The 20,495-nt window shown below is 40.0% G+C and overlaps 1 protein-coding gene across 48 annotated transcripts in view; it reads right to left on the bottom strand.

The window, feature by feature from the left end:
* Positions 1-20,495, bottom strand: part of SVIL (supervillin) — a 140,012-nt gene that overhangs the window by 101,993 nt on the left and 17,524 nt on the right. For 14 of the 48 annotated variants that reach the window (XM_065050629.1, XM_065050621.1, XM_065050650.1 and 11 more), the window contains exon 2: positions 8,709-8,797. Coding sequence is in view for 28 of the 48 variants with exons in the window: in XM_065050640.1 (XP_064906712.1) it covers positions 4,195-4,258 (64 nt within the window). In the remaining 20 variants the exon portion in view is untranslated. Of the gene's footprint in view, positions 1-967; positions 1,530-4,194; positions 4,338-5,572; positions 5,610-8,708; positions 8,798-20,495 lie in introns of those variants that run through there. The other 34 variants (XM_065050609.1, XM_021289985.2, XM_021289984.2 and 31 more) reach the window with 10 other exon arrangements.

Here is a 20,495-nt window from a genome sequence, read left to right on the forward strand (position 1 = left end):
TCTTCTATAAAGTATGTACATAGAGGTGAGTATTTAAATGTATATCTAACAAGGTCTGTGTGAGAAAGATTAAACATATGGGAGTTTTTTATTCCAATAAAATATTCTTATCCTTGAACTGATAAAGCAGCTTTTAAACAGTAACTCTCCAGGCATGTTCTGTCTTCTGGTATTCCCTAGGCTAAAACACAGGTTTATGTAAGACAGAATAAAAATTATAGATCCATCTGACAGAGAAATACAGATTTGTAATCCAAATAAAATGGAAGATGGCCTTAAATTGCTAGTTCCTGAAAGGGAAACTGAAAACCAGAAAAAATACTTCCTTGGCAAGGACACATTTCTTCTGTTTTTGGAGATTAAAATACAACACCTGGAACAACCTTAAATCAAAGAATGTCCTCTTCCCACCCCTCCTGCCCCCTACGCTCTCCCCTTTTAACAGCTGATACTGCTGCAGGAGAGGAAAGTAAAGCAGTGCCAGTAACACCTGTGGTGTCCTAGTAATGTTAAAAATAAGAGAATGGAAAGCTGCAGGAAGCTTTCTTCAGAATGCTCCTAGTCTCAAAATACAACAGACTTACCTAATGAAACAGTATTCACACGTGTTTATAGAACTTCTTAAACACAAGAGAAAATTTCTACAGAAAAATGTTGGTTTTAAATAAGTGTTCTTATAGCTGCTAGTAGTACTACGGCTAAGGGTAATGTATTAAAATTGAAAAAGGAGAGACACCTCACACACAAACCAACCAGCGACAGGACTTTCCATTCATGGTAGAATGAACTCATCCTCTAAGCAAAACCACAAGAAGAAAAACACAAAATGCCTTAAGGAAGGCTGAATGACTGGCATGCACAGGTTGGAATAAACCCACTCACGTTTCAATCTGACAAAGCCGCAAATATTCCCAAACAACTGGCCCGAGTGACTGCATGCAAACTCTCCAAGTGAGGTGCTACTTACTTCAGAATCCTGTAAAAATATCCACTTGTCTGCCTTTAAACAAGGGAGGAAAGAAGGTACGGATGCAGCAGAAGGGGTCAAAGTCTTCTCAAAATAGTTACAGTTAATGCCTGGAGCTCTCTTTAGTCAGGAATTTCATAATTCTTGTTTCAGAAAAGTTTCTCACTTCGGCTAAGATTCTTTTCCAAAGGACCTAACACTCACTCGCTAAGAAAACACGAAACAAACTTCACAAAAGTTGCCAAACATCAACATGCAAGGCTGGCAAGGACATGTGCCGTCAAGATGATTCAGATAAGTCAGATAAATTTAGAACAGCGTTTTCCTAAAAGCATGCATTCACTAAATGCAGTAAATATGCAGAAGCTATATCCAAGTGCTGATTCCAAACGTTAGAGCAAAAAATGTATCAGTGAAAATCTCCTTTTAGGAGTTCGCCGCCATCTGAAGTCCTCAATGTTATTCCTTGATCTGCCTTTAGTGTTTCCATCCATCACTGGATTTATCCACATAAAAAGCTATAGGCTCTCCAACCTCAGACGACTGAGCCAAATGCAGTGTGGCAACTTCACATAGGACCAACCTTTTATGGTTGGAACAGTAGAGCTTTGATACAGCTAATCTACCATAAATAGCTCTTGAAACTCAGAAGGATCAAATCAGCTGTTGCAACAGTCCCAGCCTGTAGCTGCTTCAAATCCAATTATACTGTCAACTCAATCTCGCAGCTTTCCTTTTATTCCCCACCATCCAAAACTTTTTTAGTCCTGCTCCTGCGGGAAATTAAAAGCTGCAAAGACAAATGCAGCAGAACAAGATGCATTTAATAAAAACTGAAACAAGTGGATAAGTATTCTCACAATTATCTTCAGGAACAGAGGTTTTGTTCTGTTAAAAAAAACAGCTAAAGAATTTGATGCTCATAGAAAAAAAAATTATCAACCCTGACTTGTAATTCAAACACACAACTTGAAATAAGTAAACAGTTCCAAGAACAGCAAGCTCAGCTTTAAAAAGTGGGCAAAATGAAGCAGATAAAGTTCATGGAGCACCATCTGTGTCCCAGATTAAGGCATAAGGCACTGTATTCCTTGTATATTTTTTTCTGTAACTTAAATACACTTGAGAAGTACTAGAACTCACTGTTATAAATCCTTGTACTACAACGTTTCCTTTCAGGCTGGCAGAACCATTTTCCCACAAAGAAGCTGAGAACTATGATTTAAGCATTCGTAAGAAAGCTTCCAAAATGTATGTTTACTAACCATACAAGTCAACATAACTCTGAAAATTACCAGTAGTGCTACTAGAGCACAGCAATTCATGAGGAATCAGTGCAGTGACAATGTTCTGGAAAAAGATACAGGTTTGGATGCAGTGAAGCACAGGTAAGAAGCATTATCTTTGTGGTTCACCTCAGAGTGCAAAGAAACCACACAATCCAAGTACATAAATATATGCAAATAAAAGAGGGGTTTTTTTAAACATATATTGTTAACATCTCCAATGTCTTTCCAAAACAAAGAGATAAATTACTCCAATGCAGTACAGGAACTCTGGTACTTCAAAGGGGAAGAAGTGTCTTGTTGGCAAAGCCTGGATCCGTATCTCCCACAAGCAGCTAAATGCTGAACATTACCAGGACCAGGACATCCTCATATAACACTGGGCATGACATCTATAGCCTAGGCATCAGCCCTTGTACAAACAGGAAAGAAGGGGACTGCTAACTCTGGGTATCCAAGCTGCCTTAAGAAGGGCCTGAAATTTGGATCCTCTAGAAACAACTCTAATGAATGGGTCAAGATACAAAACTCATCATCCTCCATGTCATGGAAAATTGTCAGTCATATGCCATTATACTCTATGATCTTGCGTTAAATTTAATCTTCTCAGTTAGAGGGCCCGAGTTTTAACTGATTTGCAAAGCACGTAACATACATTGAACACAAAAACAGTCACTGGTTTCAATCCTGCCTACACAGACGATGACAAAGCAACTTCAATTCAGTGTGGGTGGGTTAAAAGAAGTGGTTTGCTATCTCCTCTAAATTGTACATGAAGAACCCATCTGGGTCACCTTCTGCAAGTCTCAGGAAAGTCAAAGAGCTGGAAGAAGGCACAGAGAGTTTTCCCTTTAGGCCCTAGCAAATGCCTAACCAAATCAATTTGGATGCAGAGGGGACAGTGAGCTTTTCATTAGCATGGAATAATCTGAGCATGTGACAAGTAGATAAAACATACCAGCAAGATCTGCCCGAATAAGTTTATCACTTTGAACATGGCTTGTAGAACTTGTCACACTATGCTTCTGCACTGCAGTGAAAAGAAGTAGCCAAACCAACTGCTGACAAAAGTTCAACAGAGCTCTTAAAAATGCAGCAGGCATGCTTGCAACTGGTAAGAGAGAGAACAGCCGTGAGCATGCTGCCAGAGCACTACCACTGGTGCTTTATGCCCTATCCATAACCATTTAAAATCCAAGGTCTTTTATTACAGAGGAATTTGAAGGATGTGAGTTATGACATGGAAACACACCCCCTCTCAAGAAGTGGGACTGGGATCGCTTGTTTCTTTTATAGAAACCACTCTACATTCATTCTCCCTATCACACATTGAACTATGCTAAAGATTCCACTTTTGTGCCTAATTTTTTTTTTTTATTTTATTTTTTAATCTTATGCATGCTCTTTTCACATAGACTTCTAGAGTTCCCTGGCTATAAACACACAAAGCGGAACTGACTACCACGGAAATGCAGCAGCTTTCCTCTCTTCCTCCCCAATACAAGATTTCTGTAAACAGAGAGTAGAGGAAACCACAGCCAATACACTGGTTCCCTACTAACTCTTCACAGCAAGCATAAGATTCTAGCGTGTGTCTCCCAGAGAATATGACCTCTTATTATCAAAGAGAGTGAGACACCATGCACTTCTCAGACCACAAGTTCTGTCCCAATGAAGACAGAAGTACAAATTAACAGACACACTTTCGATACCAAGATCTTGCATTGCAAGACAGGATACATGCTTCACTGAGTGACAGTCAAGCAATAAACACCAATGTAACACACTGTAAAGTGCACACAGCTTGAGAAGTCTGGATTAAGCATGTATTTACTTAACAATTCAGCTTCCCAGTGTACAGATATCCTCTTTTCAGCTGGGGATGGGAAGGAGAGATTTCCCAGGAAAAAAGACAGACGAATTTAATAAAAAGTGACTTACCAGCATCCATTGTTAGAATCATGACCCCACTTCTGTGTCCCAGGAAGCAGGAAGCCTTACCCATCCAGTGTGTGCGAATGACTCAGAAGGACAGCATGGCTTTGTTTCAGCTTATATCTCCCAGCTCATTCACCCCTCCTCCCTCTCATGGGATAAAAGTGTTGCCTGTGCCTGGCCGTCCCCATTGGCTCAGCTAGCAAACCAGCTCATTTAGCATATTCAAGTTTCCGTGAGAGCATAAAATGACCCACAGAGCACTTCTTTTTATCTTAGAACAAACAATTAAAAAAAAAATATAACACAAACCCTTTTCGTATTTCTGGGAGAACAAACCATTCATTTTTTCACTATCAGACACATATTACAGTTGGTGTTACCGCCACAGGGTCAAACAACTCCCTGGGCTCTGAATTGATGAGAAGGTGGCAGGTCAGGGAGGACAGTCCCACAGGTTTCAGCAACACCCAGTTTGGCTGCACCGTCTGTCTATGGGAATAAAGCCACACATTTGGTGTCAAAGCCCATGACCCCTCCAACCCAGCTTATCTTCAGTGAAAACTGTATATACCCCAAAACTGAAGATCTTCCAGTTTGCCAGGATGTGCTCTTCCATTTTATTTTATATAGGCAGAACAGTAAAAGATCGCTGTCTTACTGAAGTCACACACCCAGACTCTACAAGTTAGACTCTGCAGTGAGGAAAAAGTATTTTTTCTTAAGGTGTAGGATTTTCTAAATGTAACAACTAGTATAATGTAGGCTTTGCTTGAAGAATTTGGAAAGCTGTTACAATCTATTTGTGAACCACTACTCCAGTGAGATAACACAGCATTAAAAATTCACCACCATATAAGTGAAAAATCTATCTGATCAAGAGATATCACAACCCTTCGTTAACTTTGATTGAGCCATTGGACAGCTTAAAAAGTGCATTTGGAAAAAAATAAGGTGGAAGGGGAGAGGATTTTGTTTCTTTCTGTACTGCAAAATCCTTAAGAACTTGCAGTCAGGCCCCAAAAGGCGAGCTTCTGTATCTTCAGAACAGTATCTTCTGAACTGCCAACAGACTTGATATCTGTACTTAGGGATTCAGCAAACACAGTGAACGAAACACTGGTATTCCTGGTCTCCGATAAGAACTACCTTTTCTAAATAAAGCACGGACGTATTAGGCTACTGTTTCACCATGTTAGTCACCGCTAGATAAACTAAGATTCATAACTTTGCAATACAACCACAAGTGTATTTTGGAAGTGTTGCTTGTGGCTGTCGAAATAAACAGAGTAGTCCCTCTTGTCCCTCCCTCTGTTTTTAGAAAGGTATCAATTGCAAGTCTCCAACACCAAGGTTTGTAGAGTCACTAATTCAAAGAAATTACCAAAGCAGTACAATTGAGTCATCACTTCTCAGATTTCTTGACCTTCTCTTGCTCTGCATGGCTTCACACCAATACTCTTGAGTCACTGCAGTTTGGGGGAAACAAAATATTGCTCAAGATGAACATTTCTGACATCTTCAGTAGGACATTGCAATAAAAGCTTTTGAAACAGGGATGAGTAACTCAGATCCTAGAAACAAATCTGAAATCTTTCACTGAATGGAAATAAGGAAGAAATGACCCAGGTGGACAGGCTGGTCCTCAAAAAGCCGTACTATAAAACAAAGCACAGTGTCAGAAAGGATGGCAGCCTGAACGGATTAGTGGTTTTATGCAAAGTTTACCACACTCACATAGTCAGGATGGTGTTTTGTTGACCATAATAAACAGCTAAGGACATGTGGCAACAGCCCAGGTCACGTGCAGGCAGGCATATTAAACTTCTGGGAGTGACATCAGGCATAGCTTCTTTTCTTACCAATAATTACTAATTTGAAGAGAGATGCAGCAGTAAGGAAGACACTTTTGCACTCTCCCAATCCCACCCTTTTTCACCTGGTAACACCTTTACTGAAAACTCCCAATGCTCTAAACAAACAAACAATAAAAAAAAAAAATCCATTACAACAAACATGAAAGCTTGGAGTATGCCTTCAAGTAGGGCAATCCCAAAGCTTGAGAGGAACCATATAGAGAAAATAGCAAAGACCAGTGCAGAGCTGGCACACTTCTAAGCACAACTGAGGATCTCGACCCTCTGCACAAGATACCAGGCTAATCCAACACTAACATTTCCATCCTCAGGCAAACTTGAGCATCAGTAATATTGCCAGAGAACACCAGGCAGAGCAGGTACTCCAAAAACACGTGTTTTAACAAAAGCATTGTGATCCATTGTATAAGAGCAAACCACTTTCAACAGGATGACATTCCCTGTAAGTGTGGCTTTTGCAAGAAGTCTAGTACTACTCTTCTGCAGCAGTAAAGTGCAAAAGTTCAAGAAAACTGTTCTCAAAACAGAAAAAAAAAAATTCTGCGTCAGCAAGAGATTGAGAAGTACTTCATGGCATTATTTTTTAAAACAGTGCAAGAAACAGCCTACAAAGAATTCAGGAAAGTAGTTGAATTGAAACCATAGTAGGGGGAAACAGTCTTATTGATATCTGAGAAAATAAACAGGAAATAAATGTTTTTTTGCCTTTATCCTCAGAAGGGAGAGAATGAAATTTCCAGGGAGGTTAGAGACAATATAGCACAGGTGTTCAACTTGCGACATTAACCTGAAGGACACTGCTGCACTGACAGGGGATTTATAAAAACTGGGCATCCCTAGTGTTTCTATTCTATCCTAGATGGCAGAAATGAAACAAGTCACTGTTTTGCAACCTACATTAGACAGCAAGAGTTGGCTGAAATTTCTGTAACTAAAACCAAACCAGTATTAGAAGGAACACTGCATGATTCTTCATATATAAGCAGTGCTGCTAAAGTAAGTGTCCAGGCAGACAGCACATGAACCTGCAAACGAAGCCTTGGCCTTGCTGCCTTTTGTGGAAGTCACACAACACAGGTAGTACATGATAAATGTTATGCTGCTAATAAAGCCAACAAACCATAAATTAAAATATATATATATACATACATACATACATGTTCATAAACTGTATCTACTGGAATGGTATGAAAAGAGAGTGTGACTCAGCTGACTGTGCCCTGCACATTTCCCAGCCTCTGATGTCAACTGGACAGTCTTATCCAGATACGGCTCCAGCAACAACGTAGAACTCTAGATCATGACCTCCAGAGATCACCAATTTTCTTCCATCATTTTACAGTCTGATCATCTGGAGCTCATGTAATTGCTTATGGGAACAGTAAATACAGCATAGTATTGCAGATGCTGTGGAAAAACTTAACCATGGTCATCTGAAGATATATATATATATATCCAAGATATATATATATATCCAAGTAGCCCGTGGTTTAGTTATCAGAACTTCTCAAGCTATGTCATGTCATATCTTAACCACATTAGATCTGGAAATTGCATACGGTTAACAACATTTCGTTGTTTAAACTGTCTACTGAGATAATCCACACGGATGTCAGTTGTTGATCTTTTAAAGAACACAGCCAGAATAGCCATTCACATGGTCTGACAGCATCATCTTCTGAAGATTACAACCATTTTACGATGGTATATACTAAGAAGCAACTTCAGCAAGAAATTCTCTGGAGGCTTCACGTGCTTGAGTCTTTGCTGGAAGAAGTTATTTAAGCACATATTTCCCTTAAAAACCTAAATTTACAGGACTGTTCACATAATTTTCAGTACATGCTTTAGTCTTGCAAGAACTGGCTACTTCTGCTCACCCTCATTAAATTATTCACTGCACAGAAAGTATACAGCTAATAACTGTTATGTGAATGTGCTTGCCCTAAACATTTTTGGAGGAGACTTAATAAAAATGCTTAAATTCAGAATTGTTGAGACTCAATACATTTTTTCTATGACCATGCTCCAAACCCAGATCTTCGGGAATTGAGGTCAGGTTTCGCTTTTCTACTGCAAACCCTTCTAACATTTCAAGCTCTTGAGCAGGGTGAGCACTGTCCCCAGTGCCCGCCACCCTCCCCGCCTCCTTTTATAAAGAAGACTTTAAATAAGCTTTTATTCAAACTTTCACTCTTTAGACGGAGTTTCTTCAGCCTTCAGAGGCCACGGCGAGTTGCAAGGAAAACAGTTATCATAGAAACTGTGCCTACCATACCCCTGAGAAAAAGCATAGGCTGCATGTGGTAAGAGAACCAGTAGGATGGCAGCTCTTTCCAGGCAGTATGGCCAGAATTCAACATCAGTTCTCTTTTAGAAAACTGAAAGATAAAACACCTATATATCATTTTGCTGATACAAACCAGTGATATCTTCCTAATCAGGTCCAAGCAATCACATCTCTCCACTCACAAAAATTACACAATTCTCCAAGAGCTACCTGCATTTTATTAACGCTACATACGTACCAGGAAGCACACACCAATTCGTCTTTAAATGTTTGATTCAAGGAAAAAAAAAAAGAAAACCAATGACCCATAGTTCTTGGCTCACATCTGCATTCATTTTTCAGCACAGGCTCACCTTAAATCCCAAGCATGCTGGCCTGACCCCCTAGGTAGATCTGCATCACCACGTCCAAGTGGCTCACAATCCAAAAGGCAGTCCTCCTCCTACAAGAAGTAAACACAAAAAACATATGGGTTAGAACCACAAATGCACATCCCAGGGTATGAAATGAACTTGAGAACTCTCAGGCAGTTGCACAAAGGGGATAACCTGATTGACCACAGGGAACGAAGGAGTTTAGAGTATATTGCTACCTTGCCCATTCATATAGAAAAATACCATCGCCACAAGCAACAGCACTTTTCAAAGTCCAGCTATTGATGCACTACAGCTATACTCACAGGGAAATAGAGGTCTTGCAAGTTTGCTAGGAACCCTGAGGAACTTAAGGCGGCAGTTACCACAGTCTGAGCCTTTTACATGAGACACATTCTTGAACTACCAACATCTCCAGAAATGCTGAGCTTTTCAAAGAATCACAGAATAGTTGGGGTTGGAAGGGACTTCTGAAGATCACCTAGACCAACCCACCTGCTAAAGCAGGTTCACAAGAGCAGATCACACAGGAATGTGTCCAGGCGGGTCTTGAATTTCTCCAGAGATGAGACTCCACAACCTCTCTGGGCAGCCTGTTCCAGTGCTCTGGCACTCTCAAAGTAGTTTCTCCTCATATTCATACTCATATTTTACTTAACCACTTCACAGAAATTAGTCTGTAATACAGCTTTCAATAAGGTCAAGCAGCACAGAAGACAACAACAAAACAGCAGCATCTACTAAAAGACTATTACCCTCAAGATCTTTAATTTTAAACATCAGTGGATGCAACTGGAAGAGTCAGCTCTCTTCCTAGAACCACAGCAATCAGGAGACAGACCTGAGAGCTCTTGTGGTGAAGAGCACTTGACTTACCAAGCAACTCCAGCTCTGTGGGCAACACCTGCCACGTGGCCTCATTTTTGATCCCCATACCTTGAACCACAACTGCTTTTATGTTTTTCTTTAGCAAATACAAAACATCTCTGGCTCTGCCTGTAACACTAACTGCTTTCCCACAGGGTGATTTAGCTCATGTGGAGATTCATGTTGATGCAGAACCCAAATTAGGTTGTTTCAAACTAGCTGAGTTATCCCGGCACCACATTGTCCTCAAGGATACCAAAGCCCTGACCTCATAAAAACATAAAATAATCAACCACTCCAGGCCTGTTACTCTATTCTGTACCACCGACAGAGTTGTTTCTTTCCACAGAGCAGTGAAGAGTTCTGCATCTGCAATGCAGACCTGAACTCCCTGAAAGAGCCTGTCATTTTGAACAGATTATCGTCTCCCTCCTGTAAACCAGCTGGTAGCTAAAACAACATTTTTCCTCTTGTGGGATGAGGTGCAGCACACCTACGTATATTTTTAAGTGCAAAATATACTGCTTTCACTTTCACTGCTGCTTTATTAGACTTCTTTTTTAAGCTACTGAGAGGCACAAAATGAAGTCACGATATCCAAAGTGACCAGAGCAACAACTGTTAAGACCTGTCAGGTCACTGCTCTACTTCCACTGCAGCTGCTGAACATGTCAGACACTAATAACAGCATCTAGAGAAGAGGTCAAAACAAAAATAATTCATTGAAAAAACAGAAAGACAGACAAGATCGGAATTTTGCCCAAGTTGGGAAAAAATCTGATTTTAGAAGACAAACAAACCTCCAAACATAGACTATCTTAGAGTCCATGGGAACAGATAAGGCAGGTAAGTCCATAATGTTATGCACCTGTTCACACATTTTAACCCAGTTTTTATGGTCTACCCACATTTATCTTTGTATTTCAAGCAGGAAACTTGCCTGAAGTTCCCACAATATGGTAAACCACACGCTATTGTTTTGCCATTTCCAACTTCCATTCACCCCAAATGGGCATTCCTGCACTTTGGAAGGATAAATGAGTGGGGATTCACTTCAGCCTGGCAGGAAAGCTGAGGGAAAAAAGGTGGTCAGCAAGCGGTAGTTGAAAGAAAGATAAACTATTGTATTTCTTCCACAATCATAGCCACAGTTACCGAATTCCTTCTTGCTGCTATGCCTTAGGGTTGCCTGAATACTCCTACTATTCCTACCTTCTTCCTTTTTACATATTAACATTTTTAAAAGACAGAAAAGCCAAGGATTTGAAATTCAGCTATAGTTGCAGTCAACTGTGAAGAGTTGACGTTTATAATGCACAGCATACAGTTAATCTGGTGTGCACTGGCACTAGCATATTTCATTATTTCTTCTGATTTGGAAAATGCTACATCTGTGTGTTGGAACAAGAGAGAAAAGACCACGGTGCTGCAGTTTTGAAGGCCTGAAGCTTTGAAGCCTGTCAAAGTCTATCATTTTAAAGGAATCTTGAATATCTGGTGTGAGTTGAACTATCTTGACAGAGTTGGGGTTTTGTTTGGTTTGGTTTTGATGGAGGTTTTAATTTGGTTTTGGTTTTTGTAGGTTTATTGTTGTTGTTTAGGATTTTATTGTTTGGTTTAATATATTTGCCTGTGTCACCATATTCTACACACCCTTGTTAGTGCCAAAAGTCTTACAAGAAGTTTTGGCAAGAACACACAATGAGACAAACACAAGTCCTAAGAAACAGAGAGAACCTACCAGGGAACATTTGAGACTGAAATCAAAATGTGAGAGCTGGCCATTGAGATCCAGCCTTTTAAAGATTGACCTTGGCTGCAATTTTTCCACACTCTCTCTCCAGTTCATCTGAGAAGTGTTTGGCAAGCACTTGAACCATATATCTGATAACTCCCGTATTTTGAGAGTTTAGAACAAAAGCAGGAAAAGACACTCCAAATAATGCTTTTCCCTTTTTGATGGATTCCAGTTTATTACACAACAGAGGAATCCTGGAATCAGTCAGTACATCATGAAGGAAAAGATAGACATCAACATATTATTTGGATACTTGATATTATGAACCAGAAAAAGGGGCTAGTGGGTAATTGCTTCTGCTTAGCCACAAATGTCCATCATTTTTGATCCAGGAGAATAATCAAACTCCCAGTTTTTCTAGAGAAAGATTCTTCTGAAGATAACATCAATATTTGGACTAATTTAACACCTGAAAGGTGAACCAGGAAAGCCTATCACTATGTGCACAGCAGACAGAAATACAGCTGCTCTGCAAGAATCTGCAGTGACCCATCAGGTTATTCACTAGGTTTGCTACAGGACAGCTACAACAGCTTCTCTTCTTTAAGACAAACCTCATAGATCTGGAGTTCTTAAGTGGAGAACAGACTTTCTAAAGAGTTTCACAGAAACAAATGAAGGTTTTGTCCCTCTAATGTCAAAAGGAGAGAAAAAGGAAAGAAAATTGTAGGATGTTTTATTTGTTGCTTAGCGACTTACATCACATCAGTGCTGCAAAGCCATCCCCTTCTCAGGCTCTTCAAACCCAACCCAATGAAGCCTGACACCACAAAACTTGAAGATGTTTTGATAAGTCCCCATTCTGCAAAGCTTTGGTACATCTTTAATTTTAAAAGAGAATTAAAAAAAAATGCAGCCTGGAAAAACCTGGGAAAGAGGTATGGGAGTGCAACAACTTCCCTGTGAAACAAGGAATCCTCACAGAGAGTTCAATTACACCAGAGTCTAACACCTCCTTCACACTATCTCAACTGAGGTGTCATCCTTCTTGATGCTCCAGAAGCATGTAACAGAACATACTGGGCAGCAGCCAAAAGCAAAGGACATTTTTGGACTGCTGGTTACGCTCTTACAGTGTTCCCTCCCTCTTCCACTCCAACAAAAGAAAGGCCACAAAGACTTTCACTGGTCCAGGTCTCTCTTAAACACTCAGAATCACTTAAGAACAGCAAAATTCAGCAATAAGCCTGCTCTTACCCTCTATATTAGTGCTAGACTGTAAATTCTTAACATCCCATGTTCCAATTTTTCTTGTTTTTCGGGCTTTTCGGGAGAACCTACACAAGAGTAACAGAATACTGGCACTTTTGTTTGTAGCCAGTTCTCTTAGAAAATACAGTCAAGATCTCAAATCCACCCTGCTGTTATTTTTTCCCATTCCACCATCTTATTCAGGTGGCCGTTTGTGATGTGGTCTGCTCCAGGCAGCAGGAGTCTCCCTCAGTGCATTTCTCTCACATTGACCTCACATAACACTGTCGTAGTTTGACTGTTCCGGTCCCCCTGCCCAATAATTTTTTCAGAAACATTCTGCTTTTGCATATTCCAGATGTTTAAAGAAATTACTCTTCTGAAGAACCGAAGACCTGCTGAGGAGACAATCTCTACAAGTATCAGGAGAATCATGCCTGACTTGGCCTCCCTCAGCACCGCAAAGTGAAGCCATTCACCTGAAGGGTCTCAGCTCAGGGCCCAGGAAGCTGAGCGCTACACTAAGAACAACAGGTGCATATGCAATTCTCCCACCACACCATTTTTAAGTTTATACAGTGCATGAGTTAAGGATGACTCCTATAAATAGCATGGCATGTAGAAATGTATCTGAACCTAAAAGTTATGTTATTGCAACCCAGAATAAACATCTGAGGTGCACATTGGAACAATTAAGTGTGCATATTCATGTTTACCACATTAAAGTGCTGTTATTGATACTTGCCAAAAACTCCTTAAGCAAGGAGAATCAAAAGCAGGAAGCTCAAAAAAGCCCTTTAGCCAAGAAAGTCATAAGACATGTTAATGTGAAGGTTTTTCCACAGTAGTAGGCTACAGTTTCTCTTAGAATCTGGTTTCAAATTTGATGAAATAGGATTCTGCAAGAAACTCTATACCACCTCACAGAAGCTCCCGTCATACACTGACCTCTAGTGTAATAAAGATTCAAGACATCAGAAGTCTCTCTAAAACTTAGAAAAGTTATCAAATTATTTCCCCATCACTCTGAAGGACATTTGCACGCAATAAAAGAGACTGAAATGAGAAGGGCCTCATAGGATTACTCTCAATGGGTAAAACAAGCTACCTAAATTGTTCCAAGGGTGTGAGGCTACCGTGGTGTTTACATAAAGTAATCTATAACAAAGCTGGATTTCACTGCTTCAAACACCAGCTTAATTTAACGCCTAAACATTCTGAACATACAGAATTGTTTCCTAACTACAGTTTTACAAAGCTCAAATGAAAAACATTGCAAACAGAAACAGGGTTTCAGCAAGTCCTGTACCAGACCGTTAGATCAGCCCAGGTTCTCTATCAGACTTTCGCAGGGCATGTGGACAGAGCTGCTGACTCTACCTACTGTAGCCAGCACTCAAGACAATAGGTCTGCTCGAAATGTGGTATAAAAATCCTCCTGGGTCCTCACTCACTAAAGACACAGGGCCCACAGTCAGCGGGGCAGGTGGGTTCTTAGATTTCTTAGATTTTCAGGTGAAGTGACATTTTCAAAGCATCCAAGCTTTCCAGTGTCTGTACACACAGCCTCTGAAATGCAGGCCGATGTGGCTATGTTATAACAAGAGCTTCTATGAGCACTCTTGAGTATAAGCTCTTATAAATTAAAATATTCTCAACAAGATATTAAAGGCTTCAGAAGTACTAAGTTCAAAAAGAGTTCAGCAGAGCATGAAAACAGACATCATAATTTCAACGTATGAAGGAGGTATTCAGAAATCATTTCAGAGATAACTGTTTGAAGCTAAGTTCAGAACAACTAAAGGAGATCCTTTACATTTGTGCTCCCCGATTAGTCTGTGAAGACAACCTAGAAAGTAAGGACTGAGTTTTAAGACTGGATTACAGCTGTGAGCAACAGAATTTAATAAATCCTTATCTGTAATGACAATATCTGAAATAATAGCTTTGCATTATTTAAAAAAATTATATACTTAATGATGTGTTCAAACCTAAACATCTGAAGTTTCAGACCACTTCTCAAATATATGCAAGTCATTAGGAAAACAACTATTAGTGTCAACCACACTTGCCTTCTGCACAGCAGGGAACTTCTTGACACCCCAACAATGAATTCCACTTCCACATAAGCTGTCACCCACATTCTAAAGTCTGCTTTTTGGATGCCCTATATCCTGCAATCTATACCTAACAGCTTCTCTTGTCAGACTGAAGTGATAGCACCAGGTATACAAGTTGCAGTGAAGTACAGTACCCTTCATGCAATTTGTTAAGCAGTCTAGAAGAAACAGGATTCCTTGTTAGTGGTCCAGAATGGTAAATGTCAAATCTTACCTATAAGAATTGCTTTTCCTTTCTACATCACAGTCATTTTATAGCCAAGAACTCTTCCTCCAGTTACAGCATGGAGTCAAACAGTAGCACTCAGGATTTACAACGATATCACTAGCTAAGTAAGGTCATTTCAGGCAGAGTTATGAGTAAGATTCATGTTTTAACGAGAGATCCTGGTCAAAGCCACTCGGCCACACTTCATTTCCAAACAAGTATGCCAACTCAGCCAGATACTACGTCACACACAGCCCATACGTCACTCAGACAAGGAACTACATCAAGAAATCTCTTATGCAAAACTTCAATTTCTTACTAGAAAATAGTCTGCCACCAGAAAAGCACAATACCACTCTCCCGGTCCAAAAGGGGCAACTACATAGAGCACATCAGACAGACTCTGAATAAGAGGTGCATGAAGAAGGGCGCGAGTGAGCTCTGACAACTTGCACAAGAGATCCTTGCCATTGTGTTTGACAGAATGTGTTTTTCCAACTATTTTTTTTCCTAAATTCTTGTATTTAATTGAATGCATGTGGTGGTGGGAATGACTTTTATAACAGTGATGTGCATCAGTACACAGATGTTCCACATTTGTCATGTCACATGAACTTTGTGGCTAACACCCAACCATTAAAAGTTTAAAAATCCTCCTACATAAAAATCCACATGATGCATTTGTTCCTAGAAGAACATCACACAGTATATTAGATTGCTGGAGACAGATTTCTCCTTTTTAAACTGCAACAAGCTTTCTTTAGTTTCAAGAAAAATAAATAAATAAATAAATACACAGAAATTAAGTTTAACGGTAACTTGACAAAATTTGCCAGAGCTAGGAGAAAGCCCTTCAAATTGAATTAACTGTAGTGTATGGTGTAAAGAAAATGTACATGTTACACATAATCATGTCCAGAATTTTTTTTAGATACCTTTTTCTAAAGAAACTGTGAAAACACAGGAGTGAAGCAGGCAGCTTCATAACCAACACAGACCTCTAAACTCTTCACTCATGGAACTTTCCTATTTTCTTCCTTCCCAGATGAATTCAAACAAAAAATATGGCACAGAAATCAATGCCAGAATACACGACCTAAGTTCTGCCCTCAGATACTTATATTCAGCACCACCTTAAGGATAAGTAACATAGCTCAAAATGCTGTATCTGTCAAGAAATTTGTGTGTCCAGGATTAATGAAATACTCCATTCTATATTTTGCATTAGGCCATTGATAAAGTGTCACACTGCAGATTATGTAAATTACCAGGCAACTGCATACTGACTGATTTTTTTTTCCTGAGTTGGCCATATAATACTGCATAAGGATTTGTTTCAGACACTAATTCCTGAGCTATCATTACTAAAGGGCAGTAGCCCTTAAACATAAACACACTGTAGTTGACAGATCACTGTCTATCCAAAAATCACATTTCTAAGGGAAAGCTACCTGAAGTAACTATGTATTCCTCATGAAATGCACCCAGCTTACAAGTGAAGACCTACAGTTATGACCAGCTCAGTACATTTGAATTTTGGCATACACTAGAAAGCACCTGTTAATTCATACATCCGTATTTGCCAGCAAACAATTAATTCAAGTAGAATAAATCTAAAGCCACTTCCTACCAGTTATTGCATATGACAGACCTGCAGTCAGCACCCTATAACACAAGAGAGATGGTTTCAATTTCTTGCTGACAGAAGCTTGTGTGACCTTGGAAAAGTCACCAGGGTTGGTCTGTGGCCCCGCAGCAATCGGGGCCAGCTGCTGGCTGCCAGGTTCCCACTCCTCTCCCTGGCTGCCTGAGTCCATCCTGCCCTGCTCCACAATGTGTTTACTCCTGCAATGACTCATTTCAGACCAGCAACCATAAAAATAATTAAATTGCTTCCTTACACATTAAACACTGACGATTCAGTCTGGGGTCCAAAAAGCAGCGGGGTGCAAAGGGGGAAGTTGGTACATGTAGGTGAGAACACAGTAGCTAACCCCCATAATCTAGCTCCCAGTCCAGCATTCAAGATGAAGAGAACTCTCCAATTTCACAGGAGTCTGGTGAGGATAAAAATAACTTAAGTTTAAAAAGGCACTGAGATTAATGTGAACTATCTGGAGCAATATTTTAGATTATGTGCCTAAGGAAGGGGGTATTTTCCAGAGAATACCCATTTTGGACAAGTCTGTGGCTCCCATCACCTGAATTTCTACATTCTCTGGGGGCTCTGAGCTAGAAACTTACTAAAGTGAAATAAAGCTTACAGAGGGATCCACGCAGAGACAGAATACTCCTGGACAAGCCTCTGTTTTGCAGGAAGCTCCAGTACAAGGGAGGTAACAGGAACAGGCCCTTCCCTTCTACAAGGCTGCATGCTCAACAAGATCACCACTTGCTGCTGTTTCTGTGATTCCTTCTGTATTTGAGTGAGGAGCGTCACACAGCAGATTGATCTGAAAAAGTGCAAAATCCTGGCTTGGAAGATAGATGCTGCTTTATCTCAAATAGACAACACTTAGCCATAAAAAAATGAAAAGGCAAGACATCATCTTCAGGAGCTTCCCTAGATAAGACATCCCCAAAAGCTGAATCTGATTTCTCCTTTCTCGAGAAAGGGAGAAGGCCCAATCCATTCTCAAAGCACCCACAAAGAAGCTACAGCTTCCAACAATCTTCAGGGCAGTGGTTGTGCCTTCACTGCCGTTTGGGGTTGGCTACCTCAAAAGCCAGGAAAGACAATTCGTTAAGAAGTCTACCACCTCTTCTCAGCTATCTCTCCTCTAACACCTGGTTCTGAGGAGCATTTCCTTCTAGACTGCTGCAAGCGTTGTTTTCTTCCTAGTTCTTCTATTAGCACAGTTGTCTTAGGTGGCAGAATTAGACAGGATACATGGGATCAGAACAGGTATGTGTTAATAGTACCAAAGCAGAACCAGAAAGATCACAGCAAATATTCACTTTATTACCACAATTAGAATACAGCAGACAGAACATATTTAGAAACATATTTTATCTAGCAGAATAAGTAGCAAAAACCTCACACATTTAAAGTTTATTTCAAACAGAAGATTATAAAGCAAACTCTTGGAAACACAGTATATATCGGTCAAGAAATTCAGCACATATCTAACAATAAGTTTATTTCTTAGACATTCTTTCTACAACTGCCATGTTTCTCCACACACATACTTTAAACAATTAAGTGGTAGCCATTAACCCATCTGCAAAACCTTAAGTAGCCTCTGGAGACTTTAGTCTCCTTGTTTGTTTTATGAAATTACATCACAAACAATCCAGTCTTCTTCATGAGCTAAGCTTTGGAAATTTTACTCAGTGGACTACATAATTATGGTAGAGATTATCTAGTCCTGTGGGATACACATAGTTCCTTGCTAAGTGTTTCTATTAAAATGTTTATGTTGCTTACAGTTTATTTATGGACTTAGGTTCTTTTGTTTTAAGGTAACTATGTCAAATTATAGTTTAAGTCTAAGATCAGAGCAATTTTGTGGCATACTTCATTGTAGCGCACCAAGCCTTGTTATCAGTAATACAGCTGTGAATATTGTATGTGGAATACAATAGTCTGAATTTAATGGAAACAATATCATTACTACTCAATTTGCTGTTTTTGCATAATTCTGTTCAGAAGATATCTATGCTGTTTGGCAGGCTATCAGATAAGCAACAGGGGCGGGGAAAAAGCAAGCATGATATGTAGCTCTAGTAAAGGGAAGCTATGTATGTTTATTACAGCACCAGAAGTACTTGTGATAACATTTTACATTTTCAGAGAGCAGTGGTCTGTCTATGCTGACAAATTCAGTTTTGAAAACAAAAGCAAGTACCAACAGCCAGAACACCAGTAACGCTGGAAAAGCCATTTGATTGCTCAGCATGTCATTTAGCTGCTAGTGGCCAGAAGCGTCCAACACAACAAGTGACAGAAGTTCATCCTTGCTTCACGTAACTCCTGGGAAAGCAGGGATGTGATTCTTGCAGAAAGTTTACTGTGATCACCACCCAGAGGCCTTATCACTGCTGGCAAGCTGGGTCAGCACTCCTCCTCTCCTCCCAGCTGGGAAAGACATTTGAGCCAGAGCAGACCTCCCCACTCCAGACACTTGAGAAATGCAGCATGGAGATACCAGCTCACTCCTACCTTGCACAGAGATGTGTCCTCTTGCTTTTCCCCAATTCCACACGAATTCATAACCTACATGCTTAGGGCAGATGCTCAGTTTGCCAGTTAGCCAGCAGCAAGTAGAGTACATTTTCTGAAACATACACAAAGGGCTACAGCATAAAGGATAATTCGATTTCTTCTAAAATTGATTTTTAGACTGCCATGTTTCACTTCAAATGACAGAGTGAGAGGATTTTTTTAGGCTGGTAACAAGGTTCTGAAAAGCTAGACACATCACAGAAAGGTAATTCCTCTTGGCTAGGTAACTTGCTACGCTGAATCTGGAAAGGTATGAACCTCAATGAATACAAGAAGTGACTATTAGATGAAATCAAAGATGATGTAAAGTGTAAGGGTATTTCCCTACCTACAGGCTAAAAACATAAAACAAAACAAAACCACACACACAAAAACAACACAACAAAACCAAAACAAACCAAAAAACCCACACACATACAGGAGAAAGAAAAATAAAAACAACAGCACAATACAAACAGATTAAAACCCAGCCTACTGCTAGTCTGTGATATTGTTTTCAATCTCTTCCTTGCAGTTTAGAGAACGTGCTGTAAAACACCCACTTCATGTATCAGCGAACTGGCAGACCCAAGTGTTCTGGATTTATGTTATCTGAGAGAATTCTAACCTGCGCTTGCACAGCTCTGCTTGCCATAAATTGGGATTGTGAAGATTTGCAATGTGTACTAATTATTGAGAGAGTCACCTCTGACATGTACAAGTGTGCAAGCAACAGGGGTGGGAATCTCTTGTGACAGAGCACCCTGGGACAGGAACAGTGGCCAGAAACATGCGCTATAGTTAGAGCTTCAGTCATGAGTTCAGAGCACAATGACACTGCTTGAGCTCTCTTAAACTCACTCGCTCCTTAATCTTCAGCTTGAATTCCTTCCTCATCTTTTATATACCAATTAGATATAACAAAATAACAGCCAAGTACTAGCTGCATAAACTAGTTCATCTCCCAAATCCAATTTAAAAAAGAAAGGTGCAGCAATTGCCACATGCTCTAGACAGTATGAGTGTGGGTATCCCAGTGACAAATAGTATAAATTCTACATGGGATCCTGTGTACAGGTTCCACTGGCTGTAGATTCAAAGAACTTCAGCAACTTTGACTAAGATACATCTGGCAAACAGAAGATTCCTTTTATGTTTGCAAACCAGCTGCCACTGACTCAAGTCACAGCAGTCCCATCTTGAACTCATATCCTAACATAGGCACACAACAATGTCTAACGAGACTTGCAGTAAGTTGCCATTCTCAGCTGTATCTGAGCAAGCACATTTTCAACTTCGAAAATTTTCTCATAAACCCCTAGAAATAGAGCACACCTGTGATTAAATAAATGCCAATCCTAGCTAAAATAAAATGTGA

This window comes from Columba livia, chromosome 2 (assembly GCF_036013475.1).
Source record: "Columba livia isolate bColLiv1 breed racing homer chromosome 2, bColLiv1.pat.W.v2, whole genome shotgun sequence".
NCBI classification, from domain to species: Eukaryota; Metazoa; Chordata; class Aves; order Columbiformes; family Columbidae; genus Columba; species Columba livia.